This window comes from Salarias fasciatus, chromosome 12 (genome assembly GCF_902148845.1).
Source record: "Salarias fasciatus chromosome 12, fSalaFa1.1, whole genome shotgun sequence".
NCBI lineage: Eukaryota > Metazoa > Chordata > Actinopteri > Blenniiformes > Blenniidae > Salarias > Salarias fasciatus.
Window position 1 is genome coordinate 15,777,053 of NC_043756.1, and position 23,959 is coordinate 15,801,011.

Consider the following 23,959-nt stretch of genomic DNA (forward strand, 5'->3'; position numbering starts at 1 on the left):
ATCCCTGATTATTTTCAAGATTTATACCGGTGCTTACAAAGGTTTTCCATTGATCAAAGCCAGTTTAATTTGAAGATCCATTGAGTGGCTATTGTGAAAATGTTTGTAATTTTTTTTTTTTTTAATTAATGGAAGATTGACGAGAAATCATTCCATCAGTTATTAATGAAAAGTAGAACATACATTTTAATTTACTATATAATTCACATTTCTTGTAATTAAAACAGTAATTTAGCTAATATCGTTACTCAGTTATCAGAATATTCAGCAGTTTACAGTAATGACTGACTGACCTGCGGTTTTCCTGTTATCTTTGTTGGAAGCTGATTCGGACCCTGGCGTCTTCAGGGCTCTGTGCTTCCCTGCACTACGACCATCTGACCTCACATTAACATGAGATGGCCTGAAAGAACGCCACCAGGAAATTAATTTTCCCTTCGGTAAATGAAGCTTCCACTCAAGACGATAAAAACCGTACAGTGCTGTAAAGTCAGCTTTGGCTTCAGGAACAACCCCACGGCGACTGAGACCGCGCTCCCCGCCGGCTTCATTTTCTGCATTGCCCAATATTGATTCCACTTGTAGCTCCCTATGGGTCGCTTCTTCCGCCCTTCCCCCACCACATCCAGCTCCATTAGCACATAACAGGCTATCAACATGCATAGCAGAGTCCCGATTTAGATGTTCAACCTGATTAGTTCTTAATGAACCGAGACTGGCTACCTGAATGGAAATGCACACGGTGGCATAAGGCACTAACGTACATGTGCCCACCTGCAGGTGCAAATATAGACCAGAACGCACACCAACATACATGTTACAACCACTGATAGATGTTGCAAATAACACTGATTATTGTTTAAGCGTGCAAATGCAACCAGTACATATTGTATCTTCAAAGTTGACGTGCATGTGACTAAATGCGCGCATCGGGTCAAGATTCACAAGCTGCATGGTCTGATATACCAATGACTTACTGTCGTTTTCACTGATGCAGAAGTTCTGAGAGAGAAATACAAGCAGGGCATCAGTTTCCCGCAGTAAAACCAGACATACACAGTATTGGGTTATTTTGATAAAATGGTTATGAATACAAAAAGAAAAAAGAAAAAGAAAACTGAATTCAAAGGATAAGCAGCTTACATGCTGTCGTCCTTTCTTCCAGAATCCAGAAGCAACAAAAGCAAAACTCTTCAGCTTAGCCTTGTTCTTCTCTGCGGTTAATTTCTTTCTGTTTTGGCCTTCCCATTCTGTTTCCACCTCCTTGTATTTTATATTTGTACTGATTCAGCACACTGAAATCTCTTATTACTTGGCTAAAACCCACACTTTGACACAGCCCTCTCACTGCAGTTTGCATGTTCTCCTTGTGCATGGTGGGCTTTCTCTGGGTACCGTTAGTTAAGGTTTTCATTAATATGTCTTGTGATGTACTGGACACATACCAAGGACCTAACCTGTCTTTGCCCATTATGATCCAGGATTGGCATCAGCGCCCCGCAACCCTGAAGTGGACAAAACCGTATAAGAGATGGATGGAAGTTGTGAAAAACAAATCTAACAAGCTACTGCAGCTCAAATTGCTGCAGAGCTTACCGCGAGTGTGAGCAAACACATAAAGTATCACAGGTCATTGGGTTGCAAACGAGGACCTACACAATATTAGCAACGAAGCTGCAATGCTGGCTGATGGCAGACAAGATGCGGAGGCATCTTTTCATCCTCACAAACATTCTAGAGCTGTCACACACTGTAGAACCTTCATGTCTCCACCATCACATATGCTCAAACTGCATTTTATGAAAGTAGCACAGCCTAAATAAGGCAGAGTGAAGCAGCCCGGTGTGTCTGTTTAGTGTAATCTCCAGGAATACGACACTCATTTGGACATGAAAAATGGAAAGATTACTCTGAAACAAGGCTTTATTGGTCAAACAACAAAGGGGAAAACATTTCAGACAATTGTATGTCGAGATACTGTAAATATAAGAAATGCATTAATTTCATGCTATAAGTATTAATAAAAGACAAAAGCAGATGAATTGCAATAATGAACAGAAACAATCGGAGCTCATGGCCTCTCCTTTATCCTCCTTTCCTCTCACTCTCCTCTGAGGGAGTTTATTAAAGACCCATGCTGCCCTTGGCTGTTCAATCACTTTTCAGTCAGAAGTAATGGGTGAAGTGAATGAATGCAAAGGCAGGTAATTCATTACCACAATAATACTGTGTGTGCCCCCCTCTTTTCCTTTTCTAATCTGACTTGCTTCAGTCTTTGCCTCCTCACACACACACACACAGATGTCAATGCTACATCCATTTTGGGATGCTCAAACTTGCAAAGATGCCGACAGCCAACAGCTAATTTATAACGGTATGTAGCGGTTTAATGTTTGCTTTAGTTTGCTTACGAATGCCAGAAGTACATTTTGAGCAGAAAGTAGGGACGGAGAAAAGATGAATGAAATCTCGTGGCGAGAAGAGCCACAATGTCGCATTCACAAATAGCAGATGGGCTGGATTACAACACACTGCCTGCTGATCATTAATATCCAGTTTACACCTTCTGCGGTCCAAATCCGAAGCAGAAGGGCAGGTTGATCACAAGATCAAAAAAACAAAACCCGACCTGAGTGTCAACCCACCACAGAAACCTCTTAAGTCAACGCCGCTGATTGTTATGTATCTGTCTCAGCATTGTTGGCAGTTTTTATTACCTCTGCTTAAGGGCAATATGCTTTTCCGTTCCCTGTAATTTCCTCATTATCGCCCAGTTTCCCTCGATCTCTGCAGTTACCGTCTCCTCTCTCTCGCCCTCTGCTCCAGCTCCCGGAGCGCCGTCTCGCTAACGGGGTCCGCCTTGGTCACCACGGCTTTACCGCTGCCCGGCTCCACCGTGATGGTCATGACGCAACACATGTCCACCAGCTCCTCCTGGCATCTCCTCATCCCGGCATCCAGCTCCGCTCTGCGGGCCGGGTCTCGCTTCAACGCTCCCTTCTCCGGCACCGAGAAGCCCAGCAGGCTGGTCAAGACCTCATCAGACAGCTCCACGTCCAGGTAACCGGTGCCGTCTGAGATCGTGGCGCGGACGCTCCACACGCCATTGCTGCTGCTCAGTTTCCCCAACAGGGTCACGATGAAAGCCTTGACATGGATCTCAGTGGTCTGAGGCTGTGGGGAGGATGTCATTTTTTCAAGCACGCATAAGTATGTAAATGGTTTGGAGGTCAGAGTGACGGCAGGGGCCGCGCTGTCACACTGCTGGTTAGAGGAGAGGCGAACAGATTCAAAGGAACCAGAGGGAGGAATCTGCCCCTGAAGTGGACCACATGTACTCTCAAGTGCATAACCGGTCTTCGAAGAAGTTCCTGAACTTCTTGATTTGCTGGAAAGTCTCCAACTAGAGCCGGAGGCGGCACTTTCTCTGTCTTTATACGCCATCTGTTGAACGGGTGGCCGACTCGATCCTCCAGATTTGTCAGTTTGTAAATCGCAGCCCTCAATGTCTTCAAACAAGCAGTCCATGTCCTCATCCATACAGTCGCTTTCAGGAATCACAACAGCTTCTGATTTCTGGAGTGAATTTAAAGCTGAAGGAGAACTGGAAGGTTGGGAAGTCGCTGCGTTTAATCCCCCTGAAACTCTTACAGGACATCCAAGACGGTCTCGTTTCTGCGCGGTGTGTCTGGAGACACTGCTGCGAAGTCCAGGTTCTACGTTACCGGTCACTGGAGTATTTCTAGGCCTGCTTTCAGACAGCGGAGGGGCATTTTCTTGAAATATCATATTGTCCAATTCATCCAGGGGAAGATCATCAAAGTCTTCATCAGGAAAGTCTTCGTCTGCCATGTGGTGATCCTGGATCTCTGAGTGAGTCGTGTCGGAGGGCGAGAAGCCTGAGCGCTCTTGTTCCTGGACTGAAGCGCCTCTCCTGCTCTGCATCAAGCCACTTCTGGAAGAGTTGGTGGAAGTTTCACTTCTGAAAGACACCAGTCAATCGTGAACTAAATTAAATGAAATTTTAAACCAAGCTCTACCATTCTGGCCTGAATGGGCTCATTGCTCCAAAAGTAATGCCAGATAAAGAGCTTCATGATCAAGACAGTCAAAATAATTCTTAGAAAGCGGGTAAAAAAAAAAAAAAGTTCAGAAAAAAAAAAAAAAAAAAAAAACAACTACAACTCTTCAATCTTATCCTTGAGAATTTGGTTAATAAACTGGCTTTTGTTTTAATATACGCAAACCACATTTGTCCCAATTAGGTTATCGTCTACCTGCTTAACTTATTTTGTCTGTACAAGAAATTAGCAGCTTGTACACTGCACTGAAAATGAAATTATGTTACTTCTCTTTTTAAAATAAATTCACTCAGAAGCTCAATGCTGAAATGAATGCTGAATGGAGCTTAAAAAAAAAAAAAAACAGGAACAATATCAAATGCAATATCATTGCAAATAAACCATTAAAAGATGCTTCTATCCACAGAATGACGAATAAATGTGACAAAGTTCTTCCAAAAGGATTTTTCTGAAGGCAAACATTGTACTAAATTTTTAAATGTCAAGCTATATTTGCCACAGCGCAGGAGTGAAGACTCCCAGCATCAAAATGTCAAGACATCACATTGTTAATCGCCCACCTGGATGAGGCGGTGGAGAAGAAACTCCTGACAGACGAGCTCCAGGAAGACGGGGTGGAGGTCCCACGCAGAGTCTCGTAGCCGCTGTCTTGGGCGGGTCTGACCTGAAGCATTTCGACCTCCTCCTGGGCCTCCAGACTAGCCAATAGCTCTGCGTCGTTGAGCTCCGAATCTCCTTCCTCTTGATTACCTTCAGAAAAATACAAATTTTTTTCCCCCAAACCAAGCTGCTACGGGATTTGAGACTATGAGAGTAACCGTGCTTTTACATAACACACCGGTAAAAACACGCAGACGCTCATACACATGTACCTTGTGGTGGTGCCGGTTCAACCGCCTCTGTTTCTTGCTGCTGCTCCTCAGGAATTCCCAGCGTCCGACAAAGTACCCTGCCCTGAAGAGCATGAATACAAACAAAAGCTCTCTTTGAATATATGGATCTTTCCTCAAGACATCACTAAACAAGAGAGTTTGATATGTATAGAGCCAGTCTAGATATAGAAATTAGCAGTTGATTGATAGAAAGGACTGATTACAAACTTGAACATGAAATAGAAAAACGGATTCCATGTATTACCTTGCTATTCCTTTCCACCAAGTCTTCCACCTCCCCACCGAGGACCTTGACGTTGGACGGTCCCAACAGAAGCACACCCAGTCTGCAGACTATCTTCCCCTGCAGCTGCAGCTTTGCACCGCACCTGAAAGAGGAAGCAATACATTTCTACAAAGATCCCGTGTTTTTCTTATCATTCAAACAGAGCCCATTGCTCAGGGGAGGAAAAAAAAAACTGCTTACATTTGTGTGTCATGATTTAAAAGAAAAGACGTGGATCCCAAACCTGAGCTCTGCACTGAGTTCTGGGATGAACTGATATTCCATGGCCTCAAGGCTCTGGACTCCATCTGTCACCTGAAGGAGAAACAAGAAAACTCTCACCAAAAATATCAAACTTGACCGTCAGATATTACACGATTCATTCATATTTTTTTTTTGTGGAGAGCTTCATTACTTTTTATTATGATCAAAGACAAAAACAAAATCTTTTTCTGAAATAATTTGTCCTGTCTGCCATTGACATTATTAATGAAAGTGTAATCCCTCAGTTGAGTGTTTTTATTACCCAATTTGCTGCCTTAATCAGACTTAAGTGACCTGATCCATAGTGTGAACTGCAGAGCTCGGAACTGCATATTCTGAGTATATTTAATCAGTCGCTTTGTCGTTTTTATTCTAATTGTGTTTTCACGGTATATGTTGGTGAGAAAATCCTTGACAGATTTCCACATCATGGATTCATTTTTGCATTTGTAACTATAGCTACTGTAATTGGATTATTAAATGTTTGAGATTAAATAAACGGAATAAAGCACAGTTCAGATCATACTGATGCAACAGAAATACTGCATCCCCCAGGATATTTTATGTCATAAAAATACAGACCGAGTCAAGAAATAATCTTTTTTGTAATTTTTCCAATAAACGCTGCTTTTTGTTGACTTCCGATGCCAATCTGAACACATTTGCTTTGTCGCAGTGATCCCACCATTTCTAACAGCCACAAGTCTTCACTTCCCATGACTGCTGGGACTCAAAGACATGCTCACAATGGTTTGAGAAACGGTAAATGTAAAAAGCCACGGCGACGTTTCCAAGCAACACCAGCACTATTCTTGAAACACCACAGTGCGGTGACAAGTGCATTACTTAAGGTGAAAATTATGGTGTGTGTCATACTGTATATTCTTGCAATTTACTTGGATGATTGTACCTTTCCACTCGGACTCAGTCAGAAGTAGAATTCTTTATGATTTTAGCCAACCAAACACAACAAGATAAAGACAAGACACAAGTTAGACACAAATGTAAATAGTTTCACACTGGATTAAGACTGGCTCATATCAGAAACTAAACGGTGCTGCTGCATTGCTTTAATTGAATGTAAGACCATGACACTGTAGTGTTATTGTCACCTTCTTGACAAGTGTAGATTTCAAAAAGAGAAGATTTGTGCAGACAACTTCATATAATCCTCAGTATCACCTTCATGCCCTCTTTTTTTTTTTTTTTATATATTTTATCTTTAAAGACTAACTACTTTAGGTGAAGCTTCCCACGATGATCAGTTTAATTCAAAAGGAAATTCATAAATTGTATCACATAGCTGAAGAGAACCATTTATTTAAAAGCACAATAGTGAAACTAACAGATCTTTTTGGGATCAGTCCCGATTCCCACATGAATCTGACCTGGAGGAGCAGCATTCGGGTTGGCCGAGCTTCCCAGGACCTCTGGGTGGTCTGGGTGACCGCAGATACCTCGTCATTGGAGCAGTCCGTGCCTCTCCACTTCTGCAGCTGAGCATAAGCAGGCTGACTGACATCCAGCAAAGAGTCCACCTGAAACAGAAAGGCGACCTTTGTTCACGCTGCCTTGTGAGTGGAAGTCAGGATATCTTTGACAATTCGTAGGGTGTCTAAACTTTTTTCCACCGAGGCCACGTGAAGCATGTCTTGTTTTTGATGATCGCTGAATTTAACTTCCAGCAGGTTTTCCGAATTATTAACAAAGAAAAAAAAAAAAATCTGGCAGCGGTTCTTACAATGTACCATCTGAATATAGCAATCACCTTTTTTCTTTAAATTACCTGATATTTGCTTGAAAGGTTTTCTATGCGGCACCCTTGGGTGATATGAGGATGTATGCATGTACTGAAGTAATTGCAGTGAAGCTGGGTTTTTTTCCCTCTTTTTTCCAGCCCCTAATTTTCTCGTTTTCATTTCTTTTGAAGGATCTGTTTTCTTTGTTCTTTCATACAACTGTGCTCAACTTGTACGGAAGGGTGAAGGGGATAAAAGAAAGGGGGTGGGGGGGCGTGGAAATGGCAACCTGTAAACTACACAAGCTCTTCTGATCGATCTGTCCTATTCAACAATTGAATAAAAATGAATTCAATCTTTGTACCACACTCGGTTAATGTGAGGAGAAAAAAGGTTTTTTTCAGCTGTGACGTGAAAAATGAGAGCTGCATTCAATGAATGTAGCAAGATATTCTGAGTATTTATTTTCTGTATGTAATTTCACATGTTAATGTCTTTTTTTAATCCTCATACAGTATTGCTGCCAGATGTTGTTTTCACAGCTGCAACTGATCTGTTTTGAAGGAACCTTTTTGATACAAGCTGATAAGTGAGGAGATTTCCTGAAATAAAATGTAAAAATGCATATGATATTGGGGAAAAAAATAAAAGGAGATTAACCAGCCATCACCTGGATGCAGAATGTTCCACTGAGCTCCGTCTTCTGAGCCTGAGCGAGTCCCTCAGGGAGAACAGGGTAGTCCAGGTCTCTCAGATCTGTCAGCAGCCACTGGTCCAGCACCTAAAATTTCACGACATGCAAAACGATGAGGTTTAAGAAATTTAAGCAATTTTCATGACACTGAGATTTGATGAGCAGATTTTTCTTTTCTCCATAAAACAAACTGACTTCTATCACGTCAAACCAAGCCTTCTCATTACAAATGGTAGAATTCCTGAAAGAAATGAGCCAAAGGAAAGAAAACAATCCACAAATACATGGCCGGGCTGAGACCCAGAGACCATGTGGGCTACTTGATGGAGCTGATATCAGAATCCTGCTTCAAGACCTACTGGGGAGTTGCTATGTGCTTTTTGAAAATGGAGCATTATCCTGCTTGAAAATAAAGACAGACTGGTCACTAAGGAACACAGCTGCTCGGTAACAATATTTTGGTACACTGGTGGCAGATAAATTTGCACCAGTGCAGGAAAACATACCCCACATGACGCCACCACCAGCTGGTACAGATGACACCAAGCAGGATGAATGCTGTTTGCACTAAATCTTTTGCCCTGCTATCGGCTTGTTGCAACAGAAACCAGCATTTGTCGGACCAAGAGGTGCTTGTTCACTTTATAGTCGCCCACTTATACTGATCATTATCTGCTCCACTGTGATCTCTATGTTCTCAGCTGACAGCCAAAGAGCGACATAGGGTCTTTGGCTCACGCTGTCCACCTGCTCTACGATTTGATCAATTTTGATTTCAGTGCACTCTATAATGGATTAGTGTTCAACAGATACACTTTCATAGCCGTCAAAGAAAATTATAATTGATTCATGTCGGAGGGAGACATATATAAACTATTTGATGCTCACATTTATGAATTGAAATGTGCAGCCACAGTGAAAAGGAGCTTTTACAGTGGTAAGCTTGAAAAGACACAGTCAGTTCTGCCAAAGGTCCACATGCAAAAAGCAAAGAGATACACAACATAGAAAAGATCTGACAGTTTTAGAACATTAAGTGAATTATCAACTACCAATACTTGTAATTGTAATATTTTTGCTTGCTATCATTACAAAAACAAACAAAAAAATTCATTGATTAAATTGATTTTCTTCCACTGAAACTTGTTTGTCAATTGATCTAAAGAATGATTAAAATTAATGAATGCATGAATCTGTAGATTATTAAAAAAAAAACTATAATAATAAACAATAACACTAAAAATGCACATAAGTAGTAATCGGATCCATATTTCAAACAATAGTCAAAATTATTCTATTTCATTTATTTTTTTTAATTTACAATAGGCCCCATTGAGACCCAGGGTCTCAATTTCAAGAGGGACCATGAAACCATCAAGTAGCTGTTTGACATGTTTAAACAAACTGATTTAATTTAAACATAAAGAATATTGCAATTGGCAAATGTCACGAACTACAAAGTACAAATACACAGCCAGTGAACACCAGAGGAAAACCATCAGTGAAGGATCCCCCTGTTAATTTATAACAGAACAAGACACAGATGATCATCAATCCCACTACGTGGAGAAAACCCATGCATCCACACAGAGAACATGCAAACTCAACACAAAAAGTTCTCACTGACGAGCAAGAAATGTCTTTATGTGAAGTGTCAGTGGAACACAGAGTGATCTTCATTTGAGGCAGTTAAAACCACTGAGCAAACTCCTCCACTATATAAGGCCATGGGGTGGAAAGTCAAATGAGCGATCATTTCTCTTTGAGCCTACCTGTTGGTTGATCTGCTGCTGTGACAGGCGCTGCGCTCCTCCAGCCTCTTCCTGCAGCCACCCTACACATGCTTCTAACCAGGCAAAGGGCACCCGTACATGCCAGGAAGACTGTAGCCATGCCTGAGCAGTACGGACCACTGTTTGAATCTCAGGGGTCATGCTCTTCCACTTTCTGAGGGCTTCCTCCTCCTGTTATCTGTCAGGAATCCCCTCAATACAAGTGTAGCTTCAGATAGGGCAGTCCCTTTTTAAGGTATTGTATGATTTATTGAATACATGTTCAGTAAAATGTAATGTATGGCCACACTGTGGTGCAGACGTGGTATAGAAAAGGTTGAAGTGTTAAATTGAATTTAGAGGAATTATATGTTTGGAGCTAATCTCTGTCATTCATCAATAGAGGCATTAGAGGATTGGATTGAATTGATTAGGATATATAAGAACCGTGACACAGCAGGTGATCAGCTGAAATGAAGACAGAAAAAAGACAGTGGGTGAATATCGCAGTTAGTATTACATAAAGATAAGGCTGTGTTTATGATCAGGTGTAGTGGAGAAGGTAGCCTCGACTCAAAAGGCGCCAAAAAGTTAACAAACAATTAGCGCATGCAGCTGTGTTGTCAGCGTTATGTCTACACACCCGTTTTCGACTCGAATAAAAAGTCATTCAACACAAAATGCCCAGAAAAAGCACAGACATTAGCCTTGGTGACCAAACCTTATCAAGGAGACTAACTTGCAGCGCCACAAGAAACCGCTCGCTCCATACCCGGAAACAGGGCGTTACATATCTCTGTGGAAACGCATCGTGTTTTTGATTGAAACCCATTCTGTCGAATCGAAACTGTCGTTAGCTTGATTGGCGTTTCCTTCGGCCAATCAGAACACAGCACCGTCCCCTACCGTCGCGTACATTTCCAGGTTCGGTAGAGAAGGAAGGCGCACGAGCGAGGTGTTTCTCTGCAGGTTTGTGTTTTGATCATATTTGCTTTTTATTAGAGCCTTTTTAATCCTAAAGTATGTCAAGTGCGGCTGTGCCACACAGGGTAGCACGAATTCGATGTGCTCTGCGTTGTCACAGCGCTATTTATTTCTCCGCGTCCTCGCGAGCTGGCCTGACTCGCTCCATTTGAGCTCGACCTGAAATATGGCAACATGGCGAAATGTGCTAGTGGCTAGCCCGAGCGGCTCGGACTGGTGTTTGTATCGATCGGATTGTGGTGCTATGAAACCCCATTGCGTTGAATCAGTGGTGTTTTCCGATACTTAATATTGAACACAGTCTGGTGTGTATTTGAAAAGACTGCTGTGGACAGTTAGTGAAAGCTTTTTCTTTGAAATACGCGGAGCCGCTCGAAGCTAGCTTCTTTTCCTTTGGGCTGTACCAGCTAGCCTCCGCCTGGGAGACGGGAGGCTAACTCAGCTGGCTGGTCACTCTCCGTGTCAGGGAACTTGTGTTTTTAGGGGCTACGAATTTCTCCTGTTGTTTAACTAGTGAATCCACACTCTGATTTTTTTTTACCCATGTATTATCTATTTCTTCTTGATCAAACTCATCATCTGATAGGACCTGAGCACTCCTGCTTCACCCTCGACAAAATAATTGATGAAACAATAACATTGTACATTCCGTACTGTAATCTCAAACGCCACTGATGTCATCATATCCTGTAACAGCTACTAACATTTGCATGCAATCAAACATACAATAGTAGCAGATAGTGCCATGCCAACTTTGCAAGTCGTTTACACAGTGTTGCATTTCCTATTTAAAGTAGCCTCTCCCTCCCAGACAGGTCACAGGAGCTGTTTGGTCCTTGCTTATTTAGACCCGCCTATCAACACGCCCTTGTCCCTGTAATAAATATCAGTGAGTGTACTAGTTTTTACCATTGCATCCCGGTTATTGTGTGGCTTTAAATTCGTTTAAAACATTTCTAATTTCTTGTCATTTTTGTGTTGTTCGTGTTGCAATGGCTGCCATCAACTACAGCTCAAAGGGACCCGTCGTGTACTTCTCTCTCTGCTGCTGCAACCGGTATCCCAGATCTGCTCCTCTTCTCTCCTCATCTGACAGAAGACCATGGACTCAGAAATTGATCAGCAAGAAGAGTCTTCATTCAGCAACTCAGAGACTAATGGTATAAACAAACTTGTTTGATATTGCAATAGTAATTTATAACTTTTAAAAATACTACCAATAAATGATTGTATTAACATTGTTCGTGTAGCTTTTTCACGAAGTTATTGTATCACAGCATTTGGAAATCAATATGAGGTGTATGTGTGTTAAAATCATAGTTTTCAGTGCATTAACTTAGCACAGAAGAGTTTTCATTGCGACACATGAAAAAAATTTCATGCAGTGTTTTTCTCCGTGAAATGAGAATATACAAGATTTGTGATACGACTGCTCTCCATTTATTTGGTTTTTCTAATTCATTAATTTTATCTTGTGGAAGGTTGTGTGTACAGAGATGTCAGTGTGTGTTTTTATCTCCCCGTGCCAGGTAAGCGTCCTGCTGAGGATGCAGATGAGCAGAAATCATTCAAGCGCTCCAGGAACTCGGATGAGATGGTTGAGCTGCGCATCCTCCTGCAGAGCAAAGTAAATCGTCTCGTTTCATGTTGAACCCTTATGTGATTATTTGTATTTTTGTCTCATTCCTCTGAGCTAGCTTTCAGCAAGCCAATTTCTTGCACTCCCTAAATTTTTATGGTTTGCTTTTTGCTGCTCTGATCACATTTTTTGCCTTCTGAACGAGCAATTTCCATACTTGATTATGCTGTAGGTATTCATACACCACCATGCTTTTTATACATCATATTTGAGATTCTCTTGCAAACTGATTGCAGTTTAATTATCGGCATACTGTCTTTTATTAAATTAAGCTGTCAGTTTTTGTAAGTACACTCTCTTTTCTCAGAATGCAGGAGCTGTAATTGGAAAGGGTGGCAAAAACATCAAAGCCCTCCGTACAGATGTGAGTACTTCTATTTTGTGTACCCCCAGTTTTTTTTTTTTTTTTTAATTTGCTTAAAAATTTATTTTATATCCTTTATTTTAAACTCAACTGGCCTTTCAAACCCCTACAGCTTAATCTGTAGAACAGTAGTTTCTACATTTAATGGAGATTAAAATTTTTTTGTTTTTTCGAGTATGATGGATGCGGTTAGTTGATGGCTGTTGTCACAGCCTTATGGACAAGTGATCCTTTTTAAAAACCCTTTGAGGCTGTTTTATCTTATTCTTCTCAATGAACGTGACGTGACTGTCTCGGCTAAACCAGCCCGAGGCACAAAAGTCCAATTTTTACGTCCATTCGTTTCTCCATAATGATAATTAATTCTAACACTGCTGTTGTGGCTGCGCTGGTGCTCTCGTTAATTTAAATTTATTGGCACAGTGCTGAGTTCACGAGGTCACCTGCAGTGCAGGCGTTACATTTTTTTCTTTTTTTAGTACGTGTTAAGACAAACTGGCCAGTTCTTAATTCATTCAATGTCATTGCCTCTTTCTCTAGCCCTCCACAATTTGTTCTCCCCCCTCCCCTCTTTCTCACTGTCTCTGGTTTAATCCCCAACATTGAACTCTTCATGTTCTTAATATGCCATTACCCATTTTCTGGTGTCACTTTTTCTCCTTTTCTCTCTTTGACAAACCAATCTCTGAGAGAATCAAATTAAAGTCACGTTTAACCGTATAGAGCCTGTATATTAAAAATGTATTCCTCTTCCCTCTTCCCTCTCCCTTGTTTATTATTTTACTGTTTACTTTTTTGCCCACTTCCTCCTCTGTTGCCCATGTTCTGGATGGCCCCTCCTGCGCCCGCCCACCTGACACCCCGGTTGGCCCCGCCCATAATCGTGCCCTGTCCCTAAATGGGCGCCTTACTTGATTGACATCTGTGCTCGAATGGCCCTGGCCCCTGCCCATGCCACGCCCAGTACAATGCCAGTGTGTCAGTCCCAGACAGCAGTGGGCCTGAGCGGTATGTCCCTAAGCTCCTCCCTCTCACTGCCTGACTACAGGTCAAACAAGAAGAGATGAATTCTAGTCATCCTGCCTCTGTCAAGTCACTGTATTTTAACCTACCTGTTCTCACAGTATGTTAGTCTGAATCAAAATGCCTTATGCGTTCATGTCCAAATCTGCCTGTTGAGCCTGTAAAAAGCCATGTGAACATCCTTTATATGCCTTTTTTTTGAAAAAAAAAATCTCATCAGCACTGAAACTTTAGGTTTATAAGGGTTTTTCTACAATCTTCCACTGTCTTTTTTTAAAATCTTTACTATAACCTGTGCAAAAATGTCCGTGTTTGTATATGCATTTATTTTTTTTGTTTTATTGATGATTATCTGTCCCCTTTATCTTTCGCGTTCTCACTTCCCTCCCCTCTGAGTGGATATTCTGGTGTTGTTTCCTCCGTTAGTGTCATACGCTCACTTGCTTTTCGCATCATCCCATTCCTTCCTTGTGATGCCCCTGTTACATCGATAGACTCCGATCACCCATCCGCTGTGAAAATCAGAAGCTAAGACTCAAGCATTCTGTGTGTGTCTTTCCTTTTCCGTCTTCTGCTTCATCCCAACCTGGTTGTTGACTGTCGGAGCTGTTGGAAGGAACAGCATACCTCTCTGTCCCGCCCATCACTGCATTCGTTGGTTTTATACGTGTCGCTTCTCCCATCCCCCCCTTTAAACGGCATCAACTGTAGTGTGGCAAACATCCTTTGCCGAGGTTTAATCTGCTCTGTTACTCTTCCTCAGCTGCCTACCATTCTGCTTCCATGTATAAACTGTGCTTCAGTTGCTCTTTTAAGTAAATTCATTGTTTATTTAATTGTTGCACAAGGTGGGTGCAGACAACAAAATTTTTGGATACAGATCTCTGAACATTTTAAACATACAAATTACTGGACAACTTTCCAGTGATGAGTAAGTAGGAAAGTGGTTACTTTTTTTTTTTCTTTTTTTCTTTTTTCTTTTTGGTCCTCTCACCATTAAGTTGCTAAAGGTGCCTCATTTGGGGTCCTTGCCGTTGAAGTGTTTGTAGTGTGCATCCACCAAACTATGCTTTAGAACTTTAGAGATCTCTCTGCAGCACCATTGGTGCTTACTCTTGCCAGATCCTCCTCAAACTTCACCCTCCCCGTCTTGCCCCTTCAGTGGTCACCAAATGCAGTCACTTTCCTTTGGGTCCTTTATTTATTTATTTTTGTCTCTTCACTTCCTTTCTGGAAAAAGGCTGTTTTCTTTTTAATTTTGTTATTTGGATGACAGCTCTTAACAAGTTACAGTTTAAAACTATCATAAGGATGGCTTGTGAACATAACGGGGAACAAAAAAATCAACCTGGCTGTGTAATTGATCAATGTTAGTGACAGAGTATAAATGGGGGGTGCTGACAATTATCATGTGGCAAAATAAGAGATGTCATGAATTATATGATCTGAAGTATTGTTCCCTCCCTCCTGGGATGCCTTGCTGGCACCCCCACCCCACCCCCACCCTGTCTGGGCTCTGCTGTCACTGGTGGATGAAATATGAAGCATCCTGAGCATCAGTGCCGACATTGAGACCGTTGGAGAAATCCTGCTGAAGATAATCCCCACCTTGGAAGAGGTGAGCAGTGAGCACTTGTGGCTTGTTTTTCTTTGAAATCCGTAGTCATTGTCAACACATTCGTGACAAATATAGTGGGCAAGAAAAGGACTCCAGATTTGTTGTTTGTTTTGTATTTTGCAAACAGGTGGATTTCATTAGTGGATTTAATTCTCTGCACAACCCTTTTACAAAAACTGAGAGAATTAGTTACCTTCACAAAAGTCAATCATATTGACTTTTAAATCGAACTTTATATTGTGCTTTGGCTATACGCCTGGATTTTCTTTTTAAGTAAATGTCAATTAAAAATTGTAATTTTCTTTAAAAGAATTTTAATTGAAAGAATTAAACTCCTTTGTTCCAGACGTGCAGATTGTAGGTTTGGATACTAATTCACAGTGAGGATGTGCTCGGGAGAGGCCTGTGGTTTTACAAGAAGCAAAGTGGAATAATATTGAAATTATACTCTATTAAATTACTATGAAATACTTAGAACCTCCCCAAAATCCCCCTTAATTACAGTACTGGATTTATTGTGATTTTTATAAATATATATGTATGTATGTATGTATGTATGTATATATCTCTACAACAGCAGAATACAAACAATAGAGACTGATAATAGATTTTATGTCATTATAATCCACAACTCTTTGTGTCATCTTTTTGTACTGATAGGATGTCAGATAATTTAGCTACAATGAGCAAATTCAAGGGTTAATTAATATTCAGCCGTCGATCAGTTGATAGCGTCACAGTATAAATAAACTGATTGTTCCTTACAGTACCAGCAGTACAATGGTGTGGATTTTGACTGTGAGCTGCGTCTGCTGATCCACCAGAGCCTCGCTGGCTCCATCATCGGGGTGAAAGGAGCCAAGATCAAGGAGCTCCGTGAAGTAAGACCACGTTTTAGGGAGTGGGGCTTTTTTTTTTAAATTTATTAGCATTCAGCACCAGGAGTATTTTTTTTTCTCTCTTCCCTTTTATTTCTGGTTGAACACAATTTAAAATTGGTATGCTTTGTACCTATCTGAAAAATAGTGCCGTCGCGGTTCTACTAGTTTCTACTACATTTGAAGTATTTTGTACAGATAAATGAATAGCTGTTGGTAGGTTTCCCTTTTTCTTTTTTTTCCCCCCCTCTTGCCACTCATGTGTGTCTATATTGTTTGTGTGTCCAGAACACAAAGACCAGTATCAAGCTGTTTCAGGAGTGCTGTCCCCAGTCGACAGACCGCGTCGTGCTGGTTGGTGGTAAAACGGAGAGAGTGGTTGAATGCATCAAAACGATGCTGGAGCTCATCTCTGAAGTAAGGAGCTTTGTGTTCTTTGCTTGGTTCAATATATTTATAGAATGTCAATTTACTAACAGCATTTATTTAATCTTCATTAATGCATTGGTGATTAAGAAAATAATTACACAATAGAATCCCTACGATTTTGTTTTGTCGTTTATGCCATCAAATGACAGGTCCTATTGCTTTTTAAGCTGGAAATATTTTTTGCCATTCCACCTTTATTTCAATGTGCTTTTTTTGTGGTCATTTAACAGGCTCCCATTAAAGGTCGTACACAACCCTACGACCCTAACTTCTACGATGAGACGTACGATTACGGTGGCTTTACCGTGATGTTTGAAGAGCGGGGTGGCGGCCGCAGGATCATGGGAGGCTTCCCCATCCGCGGAAGCAGACCCAGTGCCGGCGACCGCAGCTATGAGCGGATGTCCACCAGCAGAGGGATCCGGGGCCCCATGCCCAGCTCCCGCCGGGATTACGACGACATGGGCTCCCGCCGAGGTCCTCCTCCACCCCACCCAAGTAGGGTTGGCAGACTGAGCGGCCGTCCGCGTAACGTGTCCATGGGACACCCACACAGAGGGTGAGAGATGAGCAGAAATATTCTCCAGTTTGCGTCTCTGTTCCTTCTTTCTTGGCTCGACCGCTTCCTGCAGTCACTTGCGAGCCCTGCGCTGAGGTGTGGTTATTAGCAGTATTTGTCAGTTGCTGATAGAGATAAAATCCAGTTAAGAGTTCTTAATTTTGTGACTTTGGAGCAGAGGTCTTTTCCTCTTGTTCGCCACTCCAGTTCTTATTGATGTTTCAGACGTCCTTTTCTTTCATGCATCTGCATAAAGTTATTATATAAAAAGCTTACCGCATCTTCATTTGATTTATTTTCATTCAGGTGCATATGCTTAGGTTCACCAGATGTGCCTTACATTGTGTTGTATAGAGAAAGAACTGTTATTTTGTTCATGGTTATCATTTCATTAGGTGTATGTGCTCATCACTGTATGTTTGGCTGTGTTTGTGTCTCTTTTTCCATCTCCATCTTGCCCACAGAGATGACCGTTACTATGACTCGTACCGTGGCTCAGATGACAGGTCAAAGTAAGTTTTTGTCCCCAAATTTCTATATCTAAACCTCCTAATTAGTCTTACCTGGGATACTTTGACACTCTGATATACATGCATGTAGTTTTTTTTTTGTTCACGTGTAATATGTGCACTTACTATACATTATAGACTTTACAGAAACAATTATTCCTTCAGAGTGCCGGTGGGTAGTGCTACCCACTGAGTGGCATTTTCCCCTCTGGGCTTTGATGGAATGATTTATGAGTGCCGACAGGTTTCCGCTCAAAGACTTGACAAATGATTTGGCCACAATGTTTTCCATTGAAATTGTTGAGGTATCCCTACACATCCATTATTTCCTATGCTTGATAATTTCATGTTTTTGTTTTTTTTCCAGTATATATGCCTGGTATCCACATTTAATAAACTTCTACAAAGCTAACACTATTTTTGCCTATTTAACCTTCTGCCATATCCTATCCTCTCAGTTCGTTCTCAACTTGCGGTCCTTGAGGGCCGACATCCTGCATGTTTTACGTCCCTCCCATTTGCAACATGCTTCATTGGGGGGGGGGAAGAGGCTCATGATTGGGCTTTTTCACAAGCTTGAAGATGACATGGACATGTGATTGAGGTGTCCTGAAGCAGGGAGATGTCTAATACAAGCAGGATGCCGGCCCTCGAGGACCAGAGTGTGAGACTGCGTTAGTCCATTGCGTCACAATTTTTGTGCTTCCCATAGTTTATTACATTGAACTCCCATTTTTTTCACCATTACTTTGTGGAGAACTCTTTATCGTGGTCTATTACAGCCTTTTTTTCTCGTTAGTAACCCTGCCATGCACTCTGCTTCTGCCAGGTTTGAGAGGATATACAGTGGTGGTCTGTATGAGGGTCATGTGCTGATGTGAAGCTGACATTTGTCATCCTTTATTGAGGACCAAAGACGAGCTTTCTTGGAATAAGAGACATTTCATACTGATGGTCACGCTGACATTTTGATAGACCTTTACATTGGGTTTCTCACCTTAGTATCTTGTTAGAAATTGGTCTAATGGATGCATAATTGTCCATTTGGACGCTTATTAAACTGTGGGTCAGTCAACCTTCAATACCAATAAAATCTAAAAGCTCCTACTTCTTTCATCTTGTGCTTTGGCTTACCGTCATTTCACTTGTATCCAAGGAACATTAAAGTAAATCAAATTCATTTTGGGGAAAAAAATGCTTGGAAATCCTTGTGAACCACTTGTAATGGGTTTAATACTACAAATAACAACAAGGTCAAGATGGGTGAAGATGATGATGCAATACAGCCTGGCCAAAATCAAATCGAGTCAGAATATTGTACTACTGAAACTGTACTTGAACATGAGATTGAAAAATTGTGCATGTATATTATTCAGGAACACAAAGTACAATGTAAATGAAAGCACATTTCTTCAGTTTAATTCCCTTATTTGAGCTCAGTTGTGAAGGGGGAGGGGGCCAGCAGCCCTTGGCTCTGATCATCATCACCACCACCTGTCACTCCTCTCACCATAACACTGTCAGAGCTGTTCCTGTTACTGTGTGGGAAGATGGCTGAGAGGAAATGTGTTTATACTGTAATCTTGCTCAGCGTGTGTGTGCAGTTTGACCTCGACTAAAAATTTTCTTTGGAATTTTGTCAAGTGTTTTATTTTTTTTCCCCCCTAAACATCTTCTATTTCTTTTACTCCCCAACCCACATTTCTCTCCATCTCTCTCTCTCTCTCTCTCTCTCTCTCTCTCTCTCTTTCGCTCTCTCTGTCTCTCTCCCCTCCCCATCACCAGTGACAGAAGAGGCAGACTGGATCGCTATAGCGATAACATGGTTAGTGACCCTGCGCTAAATGCATGCAGCTCTAATACTAGCATCTCATTGGGTGCCAGCATCTTCGAGCGAGCGCTCTGGTTGGTCCTCGCACTGTACAATATGCTGTGATTGTCCATTGTCCTGTTATCACAATAGTGATTTAGAAACGGCACAACCGTCGATGGCCTCTTGTGCATATGTTCATTTGAGCCCGGAGCCACGGATCCAACCTAATTTTTGGCATGGTGTAAACCATCCCACCAAATGACCATAATCACCACAGCCGGAGACACCCCATAATAATCAGCTATAATTGCCCTCTTACTGTGTACTTTTCACGGCCAGCCTGTTTTTCCTGCAAGGAGAAAGAGGATGTTGGGGGGGTGGGTAGGGTTGGGGGGGTAGGAGGGCATAGATGGTTGCTAAGCACTGATAATGCTTTGTTGACAGACTGGAAGGTCTTTCTCTCTCCATCTTTCTCTCTTTCTCTATCACTCCATTTTTCTCTCTCCGTCTTTCTCGCTCTTTCACTCCTCTTTCTCTCTGTTCTTTCTGTCTCTCCCTCTTTCTCTCTCTCTCGCTCTCTCTCTCTCCAGCTCTCGGAGCTGGCAGGGTACTGCCTGCCGTTGCTCAGCAACAGCTTTTTGAATTGCTTGTTGCCCTGGCGACAGCAGCAGCTGAATAGCAGTTGAAAATGGGGGCTGATGGAGATGCAAGGAGAGACGGAAGGGGGGGGGGGGGGGGGGGGGATGGAGGGGAGGGAAGAAGGAGGAGTCAGTCTTATGGATGAAAACTGGGTGGCTTTTAGTTGAGTCTACTCCATGGACGAGGCTGCTGCATTATCTGTACATTTATTCTTGCAATCCTCAGTCCGTTTATGTCAGATCGTGAGAAGATGAATGGAATCAGTTGTTCTGTATGTAACGCATCTGTTTTTCTGTTTGTTGCCTACAGACTGGTGGGGGATATGGTAAGTGCTAATCTTCATTATTTTCCATAATTATATTTGATATGTGTTTTTTTTTTTTTAATTTAAAAATGAAAAGACCTGTTGATGTGTCTTAATTTGGCTGAGATGACATTGGGCATTTTTTCCAGCATGCTCTGGTATCGGACAGAATATAGACTGTAATGGTCAACTTGTCAGGAGGACTTCAGAGCTGAAAATGAGGGGTTCATGCTTTTGCAATAGCATTCTGCTTCTTTTTGAAAATATAAAGGAATGACATTATTATGACATTATTCTTTAGAAGAGGATTCCAACATGTTGAATCAGTAATAAAGTTTCATAGTGAAGTGGATATAAGTAATTGCTTGCTTTTTTTCCCCTGATTTTTCTCTTCCCACTCAGATAACAGTTCTTCCTGGGATAGCTACCAGTCAGGTGAGTCTCTACTCTTTATCAGTCCGTGCCAATTTTGAAAAATTTCTGAGCTACTGGTGATAATGCCTGGTATCCTAGTACTGATTTTATTTGGTTCTCTACTTTCTTCCCACATGTTTCCCTTTTCCCTCTTTGTCTGCTTTGGTTTTCACTTCTCCCCCTCTTCTCTCCATCAGGTGGACGCTCCTATGGCGACATGGGTGGCCCTGTCATCACCACACAAGTGACGATCCCCAAAGACGTGAGTAATTGACAGCGACATAAATATGAACTTACACACTTAATTCAGTGATACCCTTATGACAAGAATTGTATGGACGATGACCTTGTTTTATTCAGCCCCACTCTGAATGGGTTAGAGTAATAATAACCAATAATGGTCATTTGAAAGGTAGTTTTCCTCATCTTTTCATATAGTCGCATCGGAAAAAAACATTTCAGACTGTATGTTCATTAAACGTTTGAGCTTTTAATCTGGTTTAGTGTCTTCACAGCTTTCTCGTGTGCATTTTTGAATACCCAGAGCCTAACCTGTTACTCATCTTGCCTGCTTCTTCCTCCCTCTCTCTCTCTCTCTCTCTCTCGCTCTTGCTCTCTCTCTCCCTCTCGCTCTCTCTCGCTCTCTCTCTCTCTCGCTCTCCCTCGCTCGTGTCTCTCGTGCTGTTACTGTGCAACAGCTGGCCGGCTCTATCATCGGTAAGGGAGGCCAGCGGATCAAACAGATCCGCCATGAGTCTGGGGCCTCCATCAAAATCGATGAACCTCTCGAAGGTTCTGAGGACAGAATCATTACCATCACTGGCACCCAAGACCAGATCCAGAATGCTCAATACCTTCTACAGAACAGGTAAGTCCTGAAATGGTCTCAGTAGATTCTACTAGATTTGTTTTTTGTTTTTTTTTTATGTAGAAGCACTTTGTTTAGTTTTCTTAGTTTTATTTCGTTCTTTCCATCTGTAGATAGAGCCCACTTGCATTCTATAATAGTGAACTTTTGGGAAAAAAATATTGTATGGGTTCTTTACTTACCCTGAGCTTTCTCTATTGATGCATCAATAAAAGTACTCTTCATGATGCAAGCTCTTTGGAAATAAATTTGTATTGTTAGTATTTTGATACGTTATGATTGAAACATTTGGGGAAACTCCAGTATTTTTTGGGTCATGCAGTTCTGTTGCCTGCTGTCTCTTCTTCACTAACCCCCTTCCTTTCTTCCCATGCAACCTGCAACTAGTTCAAACCTTCCTCTTACATGAAATGGCTGTGAAGGAATATGCAAACTTTAGAGCTGCACCTATTGCACAAGTTCATTTAAAAGGGGCAGTGTGATGGACATGTTTGCCTGTCATATTTGTCCACTGAACATGATTGGTCGCAGAAGGGAAGAAAAACAAATCTTCCATGTGTATTTGCCATCTAAGCCGTTTCACTGTGAAGCAGGGAGTGGATTGATTCTTCCCCTGGCTGCTGCTGTGTGGAAGACTAGTGATTTTGTTGTTTTTAGTTAGATGAACCGACAACAAATCACAGTCTGCCAAATAGCACAGGCTCCTCCTCTTCTGTCTCCCTTGGCAACCAGTAGGCACGTATAACACACACACTACTTCCTTGTTGATGCTATCTGAGCTTTGCCCAAATGCTAATACAGCTGTAGACCTGCTGCCCTGTCTCATGAGTAGTGTAGTGTTGCCTTGGTAACTAACCCTGCCTCCCTCTTCCTTCCTCCCCCCCCTTCAGTGTGCTGCACCTGCTTGGACACAAGGACTAACCACACCCCCTCTCCTTCAGTCACTTGTCACATCTTCGTCCTCTACCCTCCTCCACTGCCTGTTTTTATTTTATATATATATATATATATATTTATATTTATATATGAAGTCGCCATCTTCCTCTCCTCCCCTCCTGCATCCCCCATCGTCGACGTCCCGTTGTGGCATAGCTTTATAATTACACTGACGGACTTGTGATTTGCATTTTATTTATTTGTGTACTCCTTCTTATTTCAGTGTGAAGCAGTACTCGGGTCAGTTGCTGTAAACCCAGGACACTCAGATTGGAGCAGACACAGATTGCCCAACTCCCCTCCTCAACCTTTCTGCCCCTGTCCAACACATCCACCTTCAGACTATTCAGGATTGCGGGTGGCTTTTTGAATTTTATTTTTGTATTTTTTAATAAAATAATTGTCCAACATTCCTGCGCGTAAGAGAAAATGTAGATGTTCTGCATTTTTAAAGAGTGTAGTCCATTAGAACATCATATACATTTAGCTGTTTTCTCTTCTTTTTTTTTCTAACACTCATATAGCAACATGTCCTTCAGACTTCTCACAAGCAAAAATAAACCACCTTTATTTGATTTGATTGGGATTTGTTTTTTTATGACTTTGTTTTTGTATGTAAGTTTGTGTCTGTGTAAACCTGTCCTGTTTGCGGGCATGTCGGTGTGTTTGGGTTGGTGTGTTTTTTCTGTCGTCTATCAGTCCTTTCAAACACAGGTTTACCACATTACCACTCTGTGCAACGTGCAGAATGTAAGCTATTTGTCCTACCTTTTTTTTTTTTTTTCTTTGAGCTGTGGAGATTCTCCCTGGCATGATGGAAAGTTTAATTTGAGACTTGTGTATGCACCAGATACAGAACACGTCAAATTTGTAAGGAAATGGTAGCTTTGTGGTGACAAAACAACATATAACATAACTTCACAGGTGGAAGTGTAGTTAGAAATTTGGAGAGGCATTTTATTTTAGATTTGACAAATGATATTGAACTAATCTGTTTTTGTTTCTTCGCAATTTCCTGTGCTCTACATTTGTTTGCTCTCCAAGCTGTAGACTTCACATTGTCAAATTGTAAAACCAATAAAGATGCCACTTTTTACTGGAGTGTGTTTTTTCCTGGTCGATTTATATATTTTATTTTATTTGGGTGGACAATTATTGAAATCAACATTCCAAGCTAGAGGTTTACTGTCCTGTGAGGCAAAATGACAATTTCGCACATGAGTTTGTGAGAACATAAAACTTTACTGATGAAGAAATGTTGATTTATGGAAGT

General features: G+C 41.6%; 2 protein-coding genes across 6 annotated transcripts; one reads left to right on the forward strand and one right to left on the reverse strand.

Moving 5' to 3' along the window:
- Positions 1 to 1,930: 1,930 nt before the first annotated feature.
- Positions 1,931 to 10,470, reverse strand: rmi1 (RMI1, RecQ mediated genome instability 1, homolog (S. cerevisiae)). Of its 3 annotated transcripts, none has more exons than XM_030105692.1 (9): positions 10,431 to 10,470; positions 9,710 to 10,177; positions 7,914 to 8,024; positions 6,893 to 7,042; positions 5,485 to 5,555; positions 5,220 to 5,343; positions 4,955 to 5,036; positions 4,643 to 4,832; positions 1,931 to 3,982 (listed from the first exon to the last, which is right to left on the reverse strand). In XM_030105692.1, the coding sequence occupies exons 2-9, from the start codon at positions 9,869 to 9,871 to the stop codon at positions 2,794 to 2,796; spliced, it is 2,079 nt and encodes a 692-aa protein (XP_029961552.1). In that variant the 5' UTR covers positions 9,872 to 10,177; positions 10,431 to 10,470; the 3' UTR covers positions 1,931 to 2,793. The 3 variants fall into 3 exon arrangements, with proteins under 3 accessions (XP_029961552.1, XP_029961551.1, XP_029961553.1); XM_030105691.1 differs by having other exon boundaries at positions 10,353 to 10,469; XM_030105693.1 differs by lacking the exon at positions 10,431 to 10,470 and having other exon boundaries at positions 9,710 to 10,415.
- Positions 10,471 to 10,626: 156 nt separating this feature from the next.
- Positions 10,627 to 23,787, forward strand: hnrnpk (heterogeneous nuclear ribonucleoprotein K). 3 transcript variants are annotated; one of them, XM_030104041.1, is made up of 17 exons: positions 10,628 to 10,678; positions 11,505 to 11,582; positions 11,706 to 11,853; positions 12,223 to 12,320; positions 12,640 to 12,696; positions 13,661 to 13,704; positions 15,265 to 15,337; positions 16,105 to 16,218; positions 16,504 to 16,632; positions 16,875 to 17,203; positions 17,668 to 17,715; positions 19,498 to 19,537; positions 20,474 to 20,489; positions 20,871 to 20,903; positions 21,080 to 21,144; positions 21,581 to 21,750; positions 22,910 to 23,787. In XM_030104041.1, exons 3-17 carry the CDS (start codon positions 11,796 to 11,798, stop codon positions 22,938 to 22,940), a joined length of 1,305 nt encoding a protein of 434 aa, XP_029959901.1. In that variant the 5' UTR covers positions 10,628 to 10,678; positions 11,505 to 11,582; positions 11,706 to 11,795; the 3' UTR covers positions 22,941 to 23,787. The 3 variants fall into 3 exon arrangements, with proteins under 3 accessions (XP_029959903.1, XP_029959901.1, XP_029959902.1); XM_030104042.1 differs by lacking the exon at positions 10,628 to 10,678 and adding an exon at positions 10,714 to 10,729 and having other exon boundaries at positions 11,509 to 11,582; XM_030104043.1 differs by lacking the exon at positions 11,505 to 11,582 and having other exon boundaries at positions 10,627 to 10,678.
- Positions 23,788 to 23,959: the final 172 nt, after the last annotated feature.